Source organism: Agelaius phoeniceus, chromosome 4 (genome assembly GCF_051311805.1).
Source record: "Agelaius phoeniceus isolate bAgePho1 chromosome 4, bAgePho1.hap1, whole genome shotgun sequence".
NCBI classification, from domain to species: domain Eukaryota; kingdom Metazoa; phylum Chordata; class Aves; order Passeriformes; family Icteridae; genus Agelaius; species Agelaius phoeniceus.
In genome coordinates this window covers 41,866,850-41,883,947 of record NC_135268.1, presented here as the reverse complement: position 1 = coordinate 41,883,947, position 17,098 = coordinate 41,866,850, and the positions used below count along the sequence as shown (strand labels likewise).

The following is a 17,098-nucleotide window of genomic DNA, read 5'->3' as shown; positions in this document are numbered from 1 at the left end:
ACCAATCTAGGGCCAGGCACAGCAAAGGAGAATCAAGATTTTAATGGTAACTTGCACAAAAATCTCTCAAGAACAACCATCTGACACATAATATCAGAAGAGGAAAAATGTTGTTGGATACCAGCTACCACAGGATAGTACAAGTTAGCTAAGTGGTGGTTGATGAAAGCAATTTTATCAACAACATTACACAATCACTATGGATATGTTTATTCTACAAGTATATCCCACATTACTTGATAAACAAACTGGCTTTCAATCCTCCATTACTTCTGCTAGTTTCAGGGAGAATAACCAAGTGTTACTAGACTGTCTTAAGAAATGTACTTTATTTTTTACAAATAGAAAGCAAATGCTTTCTGAATTTTTTTCCTTCTTCCTTTCTTTTCTCCCTGTTTTTTAAAATACTTGCAACCCAAACTGAAACAACAATAAAAGCAATTTGTACTCAAAAATTTGTGGAAGGTTTCACAAGTAAATATTGCGTCATTTCATACTGACATTTTTGTTCAATAGGTACATAAAAATAAAGAATTGCACATTACAGAGACAGCAGTTTCAGTAAGACCATGCAAGCCAAAAAGATGACATATTAAAAATGATCTAACACATTGCTGGATACTCAAAGAAAATCACATTCTATCACATAATTAAATGGAATATGGGTTCTAAAGAGAGACATGTTTGAAAACTACATTATTTAGAGGAGGTTCAAAACTGACCTCTCTACAGCTTGTTTCCTACCATCAAACATTCACACAAAAAGTGACCCCTCTCTTCCAGACACTTTCTTCACTTTTCCATTAAATAATTTTGTGCTTGAATTTGGGCAATGAGATAAAATGAGAACTTTTTCCAGCTATACTCTCCAAGTATGAGCAGATTTCCAAAAAAGATTAATTCAAATATTTTTACTATTAGTTTCTTCCAGATATGGGACAGAATGTGCTTCTATGTTTACGAGTGAAATACAGTAGTAACCCTGAGGATTTTGTTCTACATTACCAAGCAAGCAGGTAACGTTCTGCTGCCAAGGCTAGCAGAACAAAGACATAAGAAAAACATGCAAGTATGATCTTTACATAAATGCCAGCAAGTAAAACCATGTTTTATCCAGAGCCTTCACTACTTGAGCCCTCCTTCTGTAGCCAGCATGCACCAGATTACTCTAATCCATTCCTACAGCCAGAATACAGAGAAAATACCTACAAAAAACGTTCACATATTGCACTTGGGTAACACATATTGCACTTGGGTTTCTGCCATGTGCATTTGCTGACAGCAAAGAGTCCTCACAATTGATTGCATGCCACCACTTGCTTAGAAGATGGTGGTAGGTCATGGGAACAAACCGGGCACATTTGTGATGATGCTACATTTGACTCCCTCAAGCTATTGGTAATTACAGACTCGTGGTGGGATTTTCAGATTCTTCCTTTTCTGAAAATCAATCCAGCCTACTTTCATAGATGCAGATGTACCAGACTCCCAGGCTGGAGCAGTCTGTCCACAAAAGTCCCCGTTTTAGATAAACCAGTTGCACAAGCATAAAGTAGCATGAAAACCTTTAAGATTACAACAAGAAATAGAATTCTTATAGTTAAAACATTGTGCTGCAAGTGTGAAACAGTGTAAATAGCTAGCCTTTTCTCTCCTTTTTTTTTTTTTTTAGCATCACTGACTCAATTTTTTCCTTTTCTTTGTGGATGAAACAGTGGTAGAAGGATGCTTCTGGGAAAGGTACATTCATGCTTCCAAAAGGGACAGTTGTTGAAATTAAGTAGGGAGAAGCTGCAGAAGCAGAGAAGGTAGTTGTCCAACTCCATTTTGAAGAAAAGTGCTGGGTAGAGTTCAGGGAGAAGAATCATCATATTAAATACAGACTGGCAAAAAGAAAGTGATGTGATGGTCTGAAATTGTACAGGGCTAGGAAAAACTACTCTTTCCTATTACTATCTTTTAAACTCTGTCACTCATTGCCATTCTGCCACCTTTGCCACTAAACATTACTAACAGCAGAGTATTTGTTTTATGAGTTAACTAGATCAATGCAATGAAGAAAACAACCATTTGCCTTGTTATTCCTGAGACTTATCTGGAAGATAAGAATTGAAAGTAAGTGGGGTAAGTTATTTAGGAACAGATAGGGTGCTGAAGGCAAGGCAGAACTTGTCACAGTACAGGATCCTCTCAGACCACGCACGTCAAACCAGAAGTTTCCTTTTCTTTCTAACTGTTCATCTAAACATACCATAGACTGATTCAGATCAGAAAACCTGAGCAGCTGGGGAAAGGGAAAGGAGGTGGAAAACAACTCACACCTCAGGAAACAGAGGCCTTCCCTGTTGTCCATGTTTACTGCATATCCTCATGCAGACACAATGTGGGGACAGGAACTGGATCAAGCAATGGCTGCTACTTCAGCTGCCACCACCACCTGAGAAGTGCACCTGGAAGTCACAGCCTCAGAGTTAAAACTGTTTTCTGGCACAGAACAGATGAAAATTCCAGGGTGTAATTTCAAAATGCCTTTAACCATTGCTACTGTGAAAAGTATCTATCCTCCATCTCTTCCACCTGACTGTTCATTCATATCCCCAGGTCACCTTCCTTTTCTTGCTTGCATAAATAGAGGTGTGGAAAGGAGAACAAATAGCAACTTTTTTTTTTTTCTCCCCCATACCAGATTAGTTTCAACTTGAATCAGCTCCCTGATCTGATTCACTGTCTGGCCATGCAAATGTTCATGGCAGTATAAGCAAAAACACTGCAGAGACAGAACAAAAGGCCAGATGTAGCAATAGAGCAGGAACAATACTTTCAAAGATTATATCAACTTAAAGGTGTTTGCAAATCCAAGCCCTAAGAACATAAATGTTTACATCTCAGACACTTAATGCTTGATGTGGAAAACCCTACAGAAGAATTGGAAAAAGATTGAAAGTGATGACTTCACCTGGAGATACATGAAATAAAGTGGAGTAATATGTTATGTATTATTTTTAGTAACAATTTTTAGGCCTTGAGTTCCTAACCATGTTGTTTAGCAAAATTAATAAATGTTAGCAAATTAGCTGAAGTAGATGAACACATGAGAACAGGTATGCAATAATGACTACAGGAGTCAACAGCATAAGTCATAAAATCTTTGGGCTCTCTCAAACCACAGTAATCAGGATCTTGCACAAAACAAACTCCTCAGGCCCTGCCCACCAAATAATATCCTTTCAGTCATCCTCTAACAAAGGGTGCTACTGAAGCACAGGGTAAGCATTTAAGTTCTTACAGTATTAGCTATCCAGATCATATGCATGTTCTGCCTTGCCAGATGGCCTGTAATCTGGTCTCCCTTGAAGCTGAAAGCATCACATTAAAACTCCTAATTGGGGTAATATATTCATAAAGTAATGACCTCAGTCAGTGCTTCTCAAAGTGGGTTACATCATCCAAAGGGATCATGAGAAAGCTCTAAGGCTATTGAAAAACCCAAACTGAATTTGGGGGCGAAAAAAAATTTAAATATAGAAAATATAGAAAATGTGAGATTATAATAAAACTAAATTATCCTTAAACATATTGACACCAAAATAATCTGAGGGATTGTTCTACATTTGCAGACTGCTCACAGACAACTCTTAACCCTCTGCAGAAGAGAAGAGTAGGCTTTTCTCAGGTTTATGTGAGAGAAGGGAAGGAAAAAGATCAAGACAAATAATTGCACAGATGAGGAAAATATTTTGAAAAAAATTAATATGTATATTGATTTACATAATTTTTGAAAAAAATTACTTTATAAAAATTCAGTAGAAGTTTCAGAATTTTGCAAGGTGCAATTGCTTTCTCTAAATTATTGGGGAGTTTTGTCAATATCCACTGCAGCAAGTACCTATTTGATCATTAATGGAAACTCCACCCTTAACATTTTCAACGTCAAATTTTTACAGAAACGGAGGGAACAACCATGAGTAGCAACCTACTCCTCCATAGCTCTGTGAGCTGGCTTGAGAAATATAATAAATTTGCAGTCATCATAGTAAACTGGTCCAAGTCCTGTGGACAATCTGAAATTTCACAGTGGGATCAAATGTAGCTTTGTAGAGAGGCACACAGTAGGAACAACACTAGAAAAACAAATGAGAAAAACCACAGATATGAGAGAAGTTGTTCAGAATAATTATTTATGGGATGCAAAAGTAGAGACTCTGAGGGCCTTCCCTCAAATATTTTGCTGAAATAAGTTCAGCCAGACAGCAGTGAACATGAAGCATTGTTAGTCACCTCTCCCTACCTAACACATGGGAGCAGATGTCTTCCCAAGGTGCTATCCCTCAAGCTGCTATTTATGAGTCCTGAAATTCTACTTTATCCAACCTGTTTTCAGGCATCTATCTATTTGTTCTTCCTCCTAGCAGTAGGTACAGTTTTTCTCCCTCATTTGGCTTCTTTGTTCAGTAGCAGAGAGAATTAACAAAACCACTTTCAAAAGAGTAAAAGTCTTCCTTGTTCTAACACAGCCACTGTCCTGACAGGGAATTTTAACAGTTCAAATCCAAAAAAGCATACTCAGCACATCTGACTTGTTACAAAACCAATAAAGCACTAAGCAGACACAAAACCTGTTTTCTAGAAAGGCTTTTCTCCACTCATTTCAAGTGATCTCCATACCAGAGATTTCAATAGCATCAAAACATTGCATGCGCCCTAGTCAGATGAAGTAGAAGTTATAACCTCCATATCTGGTGCATCAAACAAATCACCTACTTGTAAGATTCTTAGGCAGCTTACCACCCAGCAACTGGAGAGTACTCTCACCAAAACAATGTGCAAAATACAGTGTACATAACTAAAATACACCACTTAAAAAATAAGTTTCACTGAAGTTGCTACAAAGGAATACATACATTAATATAAGAGGAATCAAGAGCACTACTGAACAAACAAGGGATGGAAACTGCCTTTAAGTATATCAAAATTTGAAACCATGAATAGCTCCTAATACTCAGGAATTCACTTTCAATGCACAGGTATAACATTTAAGAGTAAAGAGCAGTCAAATTCTTTCTTAATAAAACAGGCAACAAAGCTACAAGAGGTTTTTAGAACAGATTAAAAATTTTGAACATGCATGAAATAAAAAGAGCACAATGAGAGTACAGTGATCTGAAAGCACTCTCAAAACACCCAGAAATGCAACTTGGCTCTCAAAATTTTACTGGTGTATGCCCAAAAATTTTGGCCAAAGCAGAAGTCAGAGACAAGTTTATGCTGATAATCATATTTAGATTCAGAAGAAAACCCTTTACTTTCTTCACCTTTTGAATTCGATCAAGGCTGCTTGTATGTTTAAAAGTTCATGAGTGTCTAACACTCTATGTAAGATCAGAGGACTCTCATTGCAAAGCAAGGCTTTGTAATTACAAGCACAAATGAGGTTATTGGGTGGGATACCCTTCAATATTAGGTGTCTATCTGCAGGTGCTTAACAAGTACAGCTGATATCTAATGTCCCATTCTAGTTATCAGAGTTCTAGTCCAACCTAACCAAAGGAGGTTAAATCATCTCATCTGCAAAGCAGACAGCCAACCAGTCAGCTACATCACATTTTACATTACACCAACTGTACTGACTAGAGGTCTTGTGACTGCAAAAGTGGCTTAGACAAGGCAGGGTGGATTCACTTGCCCCTACATTTGAGATGCCACTTTGAGATACCAGATTCAGAAGGCCACTGGTCTCTTACTGTCCATGCTACATCTACTGACCCTGTGCAGTTGCCTCTGCTAACTTCAAGCATCTGAAATGGCTATAGATACCTGCTAATTTTTAGGTAAGTATAGGTACTGCTAGCACAGATGCACGTACGTTCAGGAGTTGAGCTCAAATAGAACCTTTGCTATTGTGCTGTTAAAGACTATTTCTGGGAAAATAAAAAAACATGTCAATATGGAGTAATAAATGTATAAAGAGAAAATAGAAATGCTTTCAGGTATATATTCATTTAGCAGGCCGAAACAGCATTGTATTTCATATTTTGCTAGTTTTACATGGTTTAGACATATTCACTATGCAATTAGAAATAGATGTAGAAACAGACATCGCCATTTTGTACCAGCAGATTTTCTTGTAAGCATTCAAAAACCAATAATGTTATACCAAAGGGCAAATTTTCCCTAGCATTTTGAGTCTAATCAAGAATTCTGAGTCTAATCAAGATGAGCTGTCTTTTAAAACCAGCGTGGCAAACCAGAAAGTACTTACGGTTTATGTGGTCAATGTAGTAGACACCAATTTGAGGGTCACACGCGGCTTCCCATCCCCATGGCAATTCATCCCCAACACAATCCGCAAATGACAAGGGCTTTGTCAACCTACAACAAGGAAACAATTCCGTGATATAGCTTTTCTCCCTTCCATGTATCTGTTACTCATATTAATTCCTATTATGACAGAAGCTGAAGAAACATAGCAGAGAGAAAGGAGAGCAAGTTGGTTTTTTTTCCTCTTAAAGCAGAACATATTATTGCAAACTTTTTTCAGAACAGGAACTCAAGTGAGAAATCCACTGCAACACCCTTCACATCTGACAGTCTAAAATTAAACAACAACCAACAGCTTTAAAAAGAATAAATTATCTATATTCCTATTTGTCCCCAGGAAAACTGGACCCTTCAAGTCAGTGAAGAGAGCACAAGATTTCAACATCACTGTTTCTAATGACCACAGAAAGCCACCTAGGATGCAGTTAGCAGCACTTATCAACCCCTGGACTTGAATAAAACAAGCAGCAGTGTGCACAGAGTAGACATTTCACAAGTAACATTTAATGGGCCTTAGATGTTCACATGTTGCTTTTGCAGGAAGACAGACTACTAAAGCTTTTCATTTTAATAATAGAGCACCTATTTGTTTTAAGAACTAGAGTGATAAATATAATACATGGGCTCTTTTCCAACTGAGGCCGAGCAAAGCTTTACGTGATCATCTTTTGGTCCTTTTTTTAAAAAAAAAATTAGTATTGAGTTTCCTATTGATAAATCCACAATAAATGCCACCTCTAACACAGTGATATATTTAATAGAAAGAACAGGAAATTTAAGGTTTTATTGTTGCCATAGTGACAATAAGATTAAGTAGATATCTAGAGTTTCAAAAAATAATCCACAGAGTGACATAATGAAGAGAAATTTGTGGGACACACATGCAGCACTCCTTTTCTCACTGCTGATTAAGTTTCATCACCTAAGACTGTTTTTTCATTTCACCATTAAAATTCTATACAGATAAAAAGCTAATTCATATGTTTCAGGATTTTTTCTTTATTAATTCCTGACCAAAAGAAATAGGTTTATTGACACTTTTGTGAGAAAAGTAAAAGAAAAGAATAGTACATTTTACCTTTTACAAACTGAATTGGATTTTGTATACAAAACAGCAGATAGAAAGTACCTTACAAAAATATTTAATTCTTTATGCAGCTGTAAAAAACAAATTTAAGGACAAATTTGATTTAGAAATAATTGCCCCACTATAATCTTTATTATCATCATCATCAATGAATATGACCTACCAATTCTCTAAGTTGAGCAGTATTTCTTCAAGCTAGGGTTGCAGAAATCACAAAGAACAAGGCTCTCAGGATTCAAAATATTTTGAATATTGATTCTTTTTCAATTTATGTTTTTAAAATTGCAAACATGAATCCACTTCCTCATATTTCTCCAAAGTTTACCTCATAATCCAGTAAAGGTTACTAACACTTTATTGAGGTTCTGAACAAATTTGCAAGTATAACACAAATTTGCTGATTTATTGCCACTTATAAACTGCTATGTTAATCATTAAACACACCAAAAACTATTCTAAAATACAGATAAATTTAGCAATGAGGAATTGCATTTGGATCACGAGGATACAAAAATACAGATTATAAGCAGCACAATCAGGCTGTCAACTTGCCAGTGATTTCCAGGGCCAGAGAAGGTCTGTAGCAAGTCAAGCCTATGCATTGTATCCTCTCACACTGCTGACCTGCATCTTTAATTCCAGACACTGGCACAGCCCTGAGTGGGGCTGCTCCAAGGACTCTCCAGAAACCCCAGCTCTGACCTGCCACCTTGCTCCTCCTCTCTGGACAGCAGAAACGGTGCGGCCATGGGCAGGATCCAGCTGTGCAGCTCAGCAGGCCAACAGCTGGCCTAGTGCTGCCATACCAAGCACACCTGCCCAAATGCTGCCTACTTATAATTAGCAGCACCACTTCAAAGATCACTGCTCTGTTGTAAATAGTAATTGCTAGAGAGAAAGGGATGGCTCTTAGGGAAGCAGGAGAAGCCTTTCAACTCCAGCACAATTTCAGGCAGGCAGCATGCAGCAGGCTGAACACAGGGCATCCATGTCAAAGAGTTCTCAGGCCACTAATGCTCAGACAAAGCATCAATCACATGAAAGCAACAGTGCTTTGGTGAATCTGGTTAGTCATGGGAACAAGATGTGCCAACTTCAAGGGCACACCTACCTGTGAAGAAAGTCCTGTCTCAAATTTGATTACAAGTGTAGATGTTCGTGAAACAAACTGAATAACGAAGTTCAGTGTCATCCTTGCCTCAACATTACAACATTAACTCAAAACTCAATTCATGTAGTTCTAGTAGGAAATATATTTGAAATGCCATATAGCAACATAGAAATCACAGTATGGACTCGCACTCATATGAACACAGCCAGATGGTTTTTAATAAACATTCAATACATTCACCAAATTTACACACCAGAGCTAGCAACAGTCATGATGTGATTTTAAGATCACCTCTACAGCAGGGATATAAATAAGCCCAGTACAACCCTGACTTTTCATCTGCACTGCACACTAATTTTATTTTTAATCAAATACTCACTTCTTCCTATAAATAGCACATTCTCTAGGCTAGACTGCATTTGACTCTGATCACGCAAATGTTCTGTCCAGGTGTTCTCACCTGTCTGAAACCAGATATGATAGGAATGAATAACAGCCATTCTCTCATCCCAGACACTCCATAAATTAAAGAGACACTAAAACACTGTGGAAAAGTACTTGAGTGACCCACGCTGGACATTAAACAAAATGAGAAGAGAGAGACAGAGGTCCAAAAAGACAGGCAGTACAGGACAATTTGTTTTATGAATCCTGCTCTGCTGGATCATGCTTGAACATCGCATCCTTAAGATCTGAACTATGTCAGAACTGCTCCAGAGTAGATTTTTAAAACATGAGAAGGTTTGTACATGATAAGATCACAATTACCTAAGAGGGTAACATTCCCATGACTCCCTCTTTTGTTCCAGAATCTTTTAATAGCACATAATTTTTGAGCCTGATGTGTAATTTTACAACTGAACAGCAATCAGCACAAGGTGATTGATACCTGATTGCTTATGGCCCTCAGAACACAACATAAGCACTACTTACTTTCAAAATATGTATGACAAATGGATGAAATTAACACAACAGGAAGCAAGGGAAAATTTGCAAGACAAAAGTTGAGAGCAGAGTTACAAGATGTAATTGGACAGGAAATAATATCTAGGAACAAGGACTGAAGGAATCTTGTCTGTGTGAAGATCATTATCTGTGACATATAGTAACCTATGATAGATGGACTGCCATTACATTCATTAAATGTCATCCAAGAAAAATGAGGTTTATTGCACCATAATAGAGGATTAAATGCTGCATGTCTTGGGCACTGATACTCTAAGGGTAGTTCATAATACTTAGTTTCAGTTTGTAGCCATACATTTAGATATTCCTAAAAGAATGCCAATACTCTAAAGATGCCTTTGAAGTCCACATTTAGTATCCAATGAAGTTCAATTAGTTAATAAAAAGCTTGGATTTCTTTAATGCATATCATTAAGCTTAAGTATTCTCATCTAGGGGTGCCTTTTTTTTTTTTACCTTAGTGAACAAGAGGCAGGTGTGCATAAGGAGAAGTGGCTATTTTAAGGAAAACCAGGAAGCATTCTGCAATTCCATTATGTAAACAATCCAGGATTATTATTATTTAATCACTTTACAGATGCTTGGGGAAACTTAGGAGACAAATACAGTTTGCAAATTGAAGACCTCTATGATCATATCAAATCCACATTTTTCTTTAAAGTTTTCAAAATACAGTTAGCTAGCTAGGCTCTTAAATGCAGATTCTGCAATGATCTATGTGTTGTCATTAACAGATGTTTTTGCTTCTACAGCCATACCTGTAAGAATAAGTCTGTATATGCAGCTAAAGTTAATAATGAATCACAGGACCACAGCATATTCTTGAGTTGGAAGGGACTCAACAAGGATCATTGATTCAACTCTTAAGGGAATGGCCCACATGGGGATGGAACCCAAAACCTTGGTGTTATGAGCACCATGCTCTAAAAAAAATGAGGGTGAAGACACTGGAAAATGGAACCATAACTGCAGACTGATGGACTGTCAGTGAAGAAATACTGCTTCATTTGGACAACTTTCTTATTTGATGTAAATCACATTTTGAAGTCCCCAGAACTCAGAAACACATAGAAAACAGGCTTCTTTCCAAGACTGAGGTCCACAAAAATTAGGCATTTATTACATATAGCAGTAAAACTGCTATATGTAATAACAAAACATCACATATAGCAGTAAAACAGCTATATGTAATAACAAAACATCACATATAGCAGTAAAACATATAGCCCATTTCTGTGACCCAAGAATATCAAGAGGCATGTTCTTAAAAATGTGTATGCACATATATGTATACACACACACACACACTACTTTGAACAAACTGTTCTATGCAAGAGAAATGCTGGATTCTGCTGCATTCCTTCTCTGACTCCTTTTTTCTCCAAAATTCAGGATTAAATAAACTGTAATAATGAAACATAAGTTATACATATTATGATTAGAACTCTATCAACAGAAAAAAGAAGAAGAAGAAGGTTACAGTAGGCAGATCTTAGAAAATCACAGTGGGGGGCAGGGGGAAGGGGACACATACATGAAAAATAACCCCACCCTGCTCAAACCTGAAATTACCTCAGTTAGAAAGGAAGAAAACACAGGTTTGTAAGAGGTACACAAATACCTGAGAATTATTAACAGGTTCATCTTAATGCCTTTCAAAATTACTTCCAAGAACATCTTCTTTGCTGTGTGGTACTTGGCCTACAGTCAAGATTTGTAGTTTGGAATTCAGTTGTAACTAGGGTCAATGCTCAACTTCTATAACAACTTCAATGTGCATTTGAGAACTTTCTCCAAATACCCAAAATGAACTCATGTGCTTTGTTGCATAGCAAGATCCTGTGTGACACACAAAATGTTGTATGGATTAAATTTAATTCATTTCTCATATATAGTGATGTATATTACACATTAATTCTTTTACAGTGCAGTATTTGTTAGCACTTTTTCTTGACAGAAATTTTTCTGAAAAATATACCTCTTCTCCAAACTCCAAGGAAATGAAAAGACAAAACATAAGCTGCTATTCAGATGTGCAGAAATGGGCAATCTATTAAAATGCAAGAGAAGAAATCCAGTGATGGAAGGATTGCATACACAGTTATCTGGAATCCATACACCATTACAGAAGGTGTACAGATGGTTTATCCACAGTAACACCCACCAATACAACAGTTTACAAAAAGTTTCCCTCAAGCACTTTCAGTTGGCACAATTACACAGAATAGTAACATAAAATCAGCATCAATTTTTTTTTATTTTGCAAAAGGATAACTGAAAGTATTTAATTCTTATTTTGATCCATAGCTTGAGAGAAGCCAATGTAAAATTTTAATCAATGAAAGGAATGTACAAACAGAAGTAGAAAAATGTTCTCAATTCTTCACCAAACCTCCTGAATTTAGTGCTCAAGTTGGATTTCAAAATCAATTCAATTCTTACCCAACTTTCTAATGCTATAGGCATTACTACTTTGAAGGATGTATAAAAATGCATTCTAATCCCATACTAATATGCTTACAAAGATGGATTTTACTCATTTCAGGCACTCAAGACAAATTTCTTAAATAAAACTCGGGGGTGCAATAATCCCATTAACTTCAAAAAGCCAGTTACCAAACCTGAATTACTCCTTTAGGTTCCTTAGAGAGGAAGATTCAGCACATCTACTTCATACCTGAAGGTTTCCCTCTTTCCCTAGTGAGTACAGGATTCTGAATGCAGGAATCCTTAGTGTGTGCAAGGGTAACTAAATGTAACTGGGATTAGTTCTTTTGCAGGCAGCAGAGTACACACAGAATGGCAAAAGCGACCCAGCTGCTGCTCCACATTGCAGGTCAGAGTTAAAGAGAGGCATTGCTGCTCCCTATGGCCGAGGTCACTAACAGTGTGAAAATTACATTGCATAGGAAACACAATTTTCTCTTCTACAAACTACAGTGGCTGAAGCAAATGCATTTACTTTGTATTAATTATATTGCTGTCTCTTTCCTAACTTTAAAAAGTAGTAATCAGGCTGCTTACCTGTCAAAAGGGGCAGAATTGGCCCACATAACACCCTTTTGCCATATTCTTTGTTCATTCAATTCTATAAGTTATGAACTAGCAAATCCCACGCAAAATCTCTCTCTTGAAAAAGCTCATTCACGAGACAGGACTTCTGCTAAATGTTTCACCATGTTCTTAACACAGTAGTGCCTCCCATTCAGATATCAGGCCAAGACATTATGTACAAACTTTGAATTGTTTAGGTACCCTTTTAATAAGGGTATTATTAAGATATACTGCCACTTTATTACAGGTATTATTTTGAAAGAGTAACTAAGTGGACATCAATACCAGGTAGAACAGATCAAACAAGGAGCAGCACGGTCGCAATCCCAGCTTGAAATAGTGGTGTAAAATAAACAAATATGGTAAGGTCATGCATTTTTACCTTGTTCACAAGATGTGTGCAGCCAAATGTCAACAATGCCTGTGCTCAAAAGACAGCAAACATGCATGTTACCTTTTCTATGCCAAAACAGAATCACTAATAGCTCAAACAAAATATAACCCATTCCTTAACGATGAGATATTCTCAATAACATTAAATTAAACTTCTTAATAGCACTAAATGTATGCCTGTAGACACTAGCATGTGCACCACTAATGTCTTTGCTTTGTTATAACACACGTGCACACAATGGTATTGGTTTATAGTCAAATGTTCACAGCTACACTCCTGGCTAGAATGGATATGTAACAGTCAACAGTACTGCACCTTCACCTTTTTGCACCACTGGATACTCAAAACCTAATTGCAGAGACTGAACTCACAGCAGTTATACACTTCATGGAGACAAAGATTTATTAACTCCTGCAGCAACTATTTCCTGGATAGATTGCATGAATTTTCACTTGTTTTCCAGATTTCAGATCATTTTGCTCCTGGTAATACAAAGAGAGGTAAAACACTCAAATTTGTATAAGAATGGAAACTTGAAATAAGCACTGATTCTGGTTTTCTAAAAAGTATGCTGGTATAGTACCACTTTTAACAGCTCACAATTTCTATCCTGTGATTCTTTTAAGTCCTTGAATACTTACAACAGACAGCAGACCTTAAAGAAATATATTTTTTGGTTTTGCAGAGTTTCCTTGGTAAAGAAAAATGTACAAACGTGCAGATGGAGAATTACGCTAAGAGACATACACTATTTCTCTACTTCACAGCAACCCAGAATGGAGGGACCTTATTTGAGTACATACTACTCAGATAACAGGCTCTCACAACTATTTAACAAGCTCAAAAACTTGGTTTCCAGCACTGAACTCCTACTGACAGTGATTTACTATAACTCCCATTTATAAGTGAGCTATGGGTTCAGGCAGATATACCATATTCAATGATGTTTCAGAGAATATCTAAGACTTTGAAAAATACACTTTCCATTAAAAGACTCTTGTCTAGCCAGCCAGCAAGCCAAGTAAACACAATACTATATTCAGGAAGCACACAAGGTCCAAGTAGAAACTAAAATTTAATCTTTTTCTGTCCTCATAGGGTTTGTGATTTTAAAAAAGCTTTTTAGAGTACTGGATAAGTGGTTTCTTCTCTGTAATTTAGGCAGAGTACTCAAGGTGTTTTTGAAATGCTTTGCTGAAAAGGGCAGTGTGCTGAAGAGTGTCTCAGTTTCCAGTCAGCCTTCCAGAGACAGCTGCACTACCACTACCATGTGAAGTGGCAATATCAGCCCATCATCAGTTCTGATTGCTGCCTTCCTGCAGACCAACTCAGTCTCCTATGTGTAGCACAGCACGAACTGTTCAACATATTCAGCAAGTCCTGCTTAGAAACAACAAGTCAGCACCTCACCAATGCTGGGGCTTGGAGACAAGCACTAACTACAGCAGCAAACTGTACTCCATTCCCCACATGTTTTCCAGCTCTTCTTGATTTAGTTAAACATTAAACTGCCAGGACAAGGATGAAAACAAGCCAACAAACCTTGCTGCAACCACACTACAACAAAAAGTCTTAAATTCACTATATTTATACATAACTTACTAAACTTGCGCAATATGGAAAAACCCAGGAATCTTGTCAAAAGTTCTTAGTTTCCAGTATCAATTATGAACATAACCAGTTTAAGCCAATACAGCTACAATTTTTACTACAAAAATTGTATTGTACATAGAGAACAAGTTCTTTGAAACAAAAAATTTAACTGCAAAGTTTTTGAGTCCACTTATTGTAACAGCAGCACAAGTATTCAAAAGTAAAACCTGATAGCAAAAATAGCTGAACAACAAACCCGCTACAGAAAGAACGATATAGCTTTAGACAAGCAAAGGACATATTCAAAGTGAAAGAAAGTAGGTTTTGGTCAGATATTAGGAAAAAATTCTTTACTGCGAGGATAGTGAGACATTGGAACAGGTTGCTCAGGGAAATAGTGGATGCCTCATACTTAGAAGTGTTCAAGGCCATGCAGAACAGAAATCTGAGCAAGCTGGTTTAATGAAAGATGTCCCAATCCATGGCAGGGGAGTTGGAACTAGATGATCTTTAAGGTCCCTAAGGTCTGTTTTCCAAAAAATCACCTTCCTACTTCATTTAGCAGTTTTGCAAAGTGTAATGTAAAAACATCAGAAATTAAGTGCTTGCAATATACTAACAAAAATTAATACTCTTTTTATTTCTTTAATTTAAAAGACTTGTTCTCAATGTTCATAAGTTCTACGCATTCCCAAACTCCCTAGGCTTTATGCAGTACAGAAAAGCTATGGATGAAAATCTTCAGGTCATCCAAAGACCTTGCCTGCTTCCTCCACAGAAAAGAATCCACACAAAATGGGCAACTGATGTCCTTCTCACACACACACACTCAAAAGGAAGGAAGCAGAGAACACACAGGTTAAGCTTTCAGTGCAGCAGGCAGCAGACAGAGGGAGGCGAGTGCAGAGGGAGTGCTCTGCCTCCCAGCTCCATGAGATGCTGTGTGCATGTTAATGACTGCCATAAAAATGTGCTACCAGCAAGCAAGCCGAGCATAACTGCCTCCTCCCAGCTACAAAGAGGTGGCATTAGCTCAATGTCAGCTCACTCTGTGCCCTCACAGGTGCTTCTGTGAAAAGGCACATGAACTGAATAACTGAGACCCAGAAAGGGAAGAATGCATTTGGGAAGGAAGGGACCCACACCCACTGGTTGCAGGACCAGGTCAAACTGCCTGCTGGCTTGGTTTTTTGTTTCCTTTTCCTTTTGATTATGATAAACTATTTTGGCTTTCCACTTCACAATTGCCATCAATGAAGAAAAACCCCACGCTGAACTCAACTACACATTTTACCACATCATTTCATCACTGAAGGTAGTAAAAGTGAAAAGGAGAACCGATATTTTCCAGCTCAGCATACAAGCTATTTGTTTCTGTAGGGCAAAGCCTCCAACCAAATCACTATTTGTAATTCATTTATCTGTTTAACATTGCCAAGTTCAATGCAAAGATGACATTTTGAAAGGTTAGGGGGGAAAGGGGACCACAGAGAAATGGAAATGGATAATACCATGAATGTTTTCTGCAGCGGTTTTCTTTGACGCAGCAGTTGGTCCTGCACTGGCATGTAAGCACTATAATATTAGACACCTGGAATGTGAGGAATGTCTGATAACCATAGCCTAGCACATGGATAATTCCACAGCCATAAACCAATGATATGACCTTTGCCATTCCCCTGGAAAGCTCAAATGCAGTGACATTATGAAAAGGCTATTATGTGCAGTGTTGCTATAGGTTATTTATATATACATGACCGTACACTGTTGTTAGAGGGAAAATGTTATCATCAATTGACAGCACTGTTAAGAAACTTAGCTATTAGTTTTAATTTAATTACATAAATGCCACACTGTTTTCTGAGCAATTTTAAGTGTTCCCGATCCTCCAATCTCTGGGTGCAAACTTGACTTCGAAATGTTTTCCTCTACTGTCTTGTACCACTCTGCTCTTCATTTGACATATTTACTAGCAAATATTCTTCCTACAATAGGAAGATGTACTCTTAAGAATACTCAAGGTAAGAAAAGAAAAAAAAAAGACAAACAGACAAACCAAACAAACCACAACAAATCCAGTCAAGCATTGGTTCATGAAATTCAAAAAATGGCACAAACTGCAGGAATTTCCACATGCAAATAGGAGCAACCAATCCATACCCCAAAGCTTACTGTTTGATAGAAGTATGATACAACAAAACTACAGGTAGAAAATGTCTAAGGACTAGAATACTTTATTAGGAATTAATCAAAACAGATAGCCTTATGATAGAGGACTAAAACATTCTGTTAATTTTAATGATTTGTCATCTTGGCTGTCAGGCACAAAGTACCAAAAACAGTTTTCATGACATATTGTTAGAGTTAAATTTAGGACATTTTTGTATTTTGATAATTAAATATGAGAAATAGAAATGTATTTCAAAGAAAAAACATAGTCAAAACCCAGAAAATGATCATATTTAATATCAGCATTAAAAGATCTTCCCCATCTCTAACTTTTCCCCCTCCTCCTTTCTGTAATTTCATACACACATTAGTCCAAATCACCCCACTACTCACCTCATCAGCCACA

General features: G+C 37.2%; 2 protein-coding genes across 4 annotated transcripts in view; one reads left to right on the top strand and one right to left on the bottom strand.

The window, feature by feature from the left end:
- The window catches only part of DCTD (dCMP deaminase), a 211,024-nt gene that overhangs the window by 110,623 nt on the left and 83,303 nt on the right, over nucleotides 1-17,098 (top strand). The window lies entirely within an intron of this gene.
- The window catches only part of WWC2 (WW and C2 domain containing 2), a 95,399-nt gene that overhangs the window by 53,868 nt on the left and 24,433 nt on the right, over nucleotides 1-17,098 (bottom strand). Inside the window, exons 1-2 of one of the 2 annotated variants that reach the window (XM_077177392.1) lie at nucleotides 8,896-9,046; nucleotides 6,260-6,369 (exon numbers count right to left, since the gene is read on the bottom strand). Coding sequence is in view for 1 of the 2 variants with exons in the window: in XM_077177391.1 (XP_077033506.1) it covers nucleotides 6,260-6,369 (110 nt within the window). In the remaining variant the exon portion in view is untranslated. Of the gene's footprint in view, nucleotides 1-6,259; nucleotides 6,370-8,895; nucleotides 9,047-17,098 lie in introns of those variants that run through there. The other variant, XM_077177391.1, reaches the window with a different exon arrangement.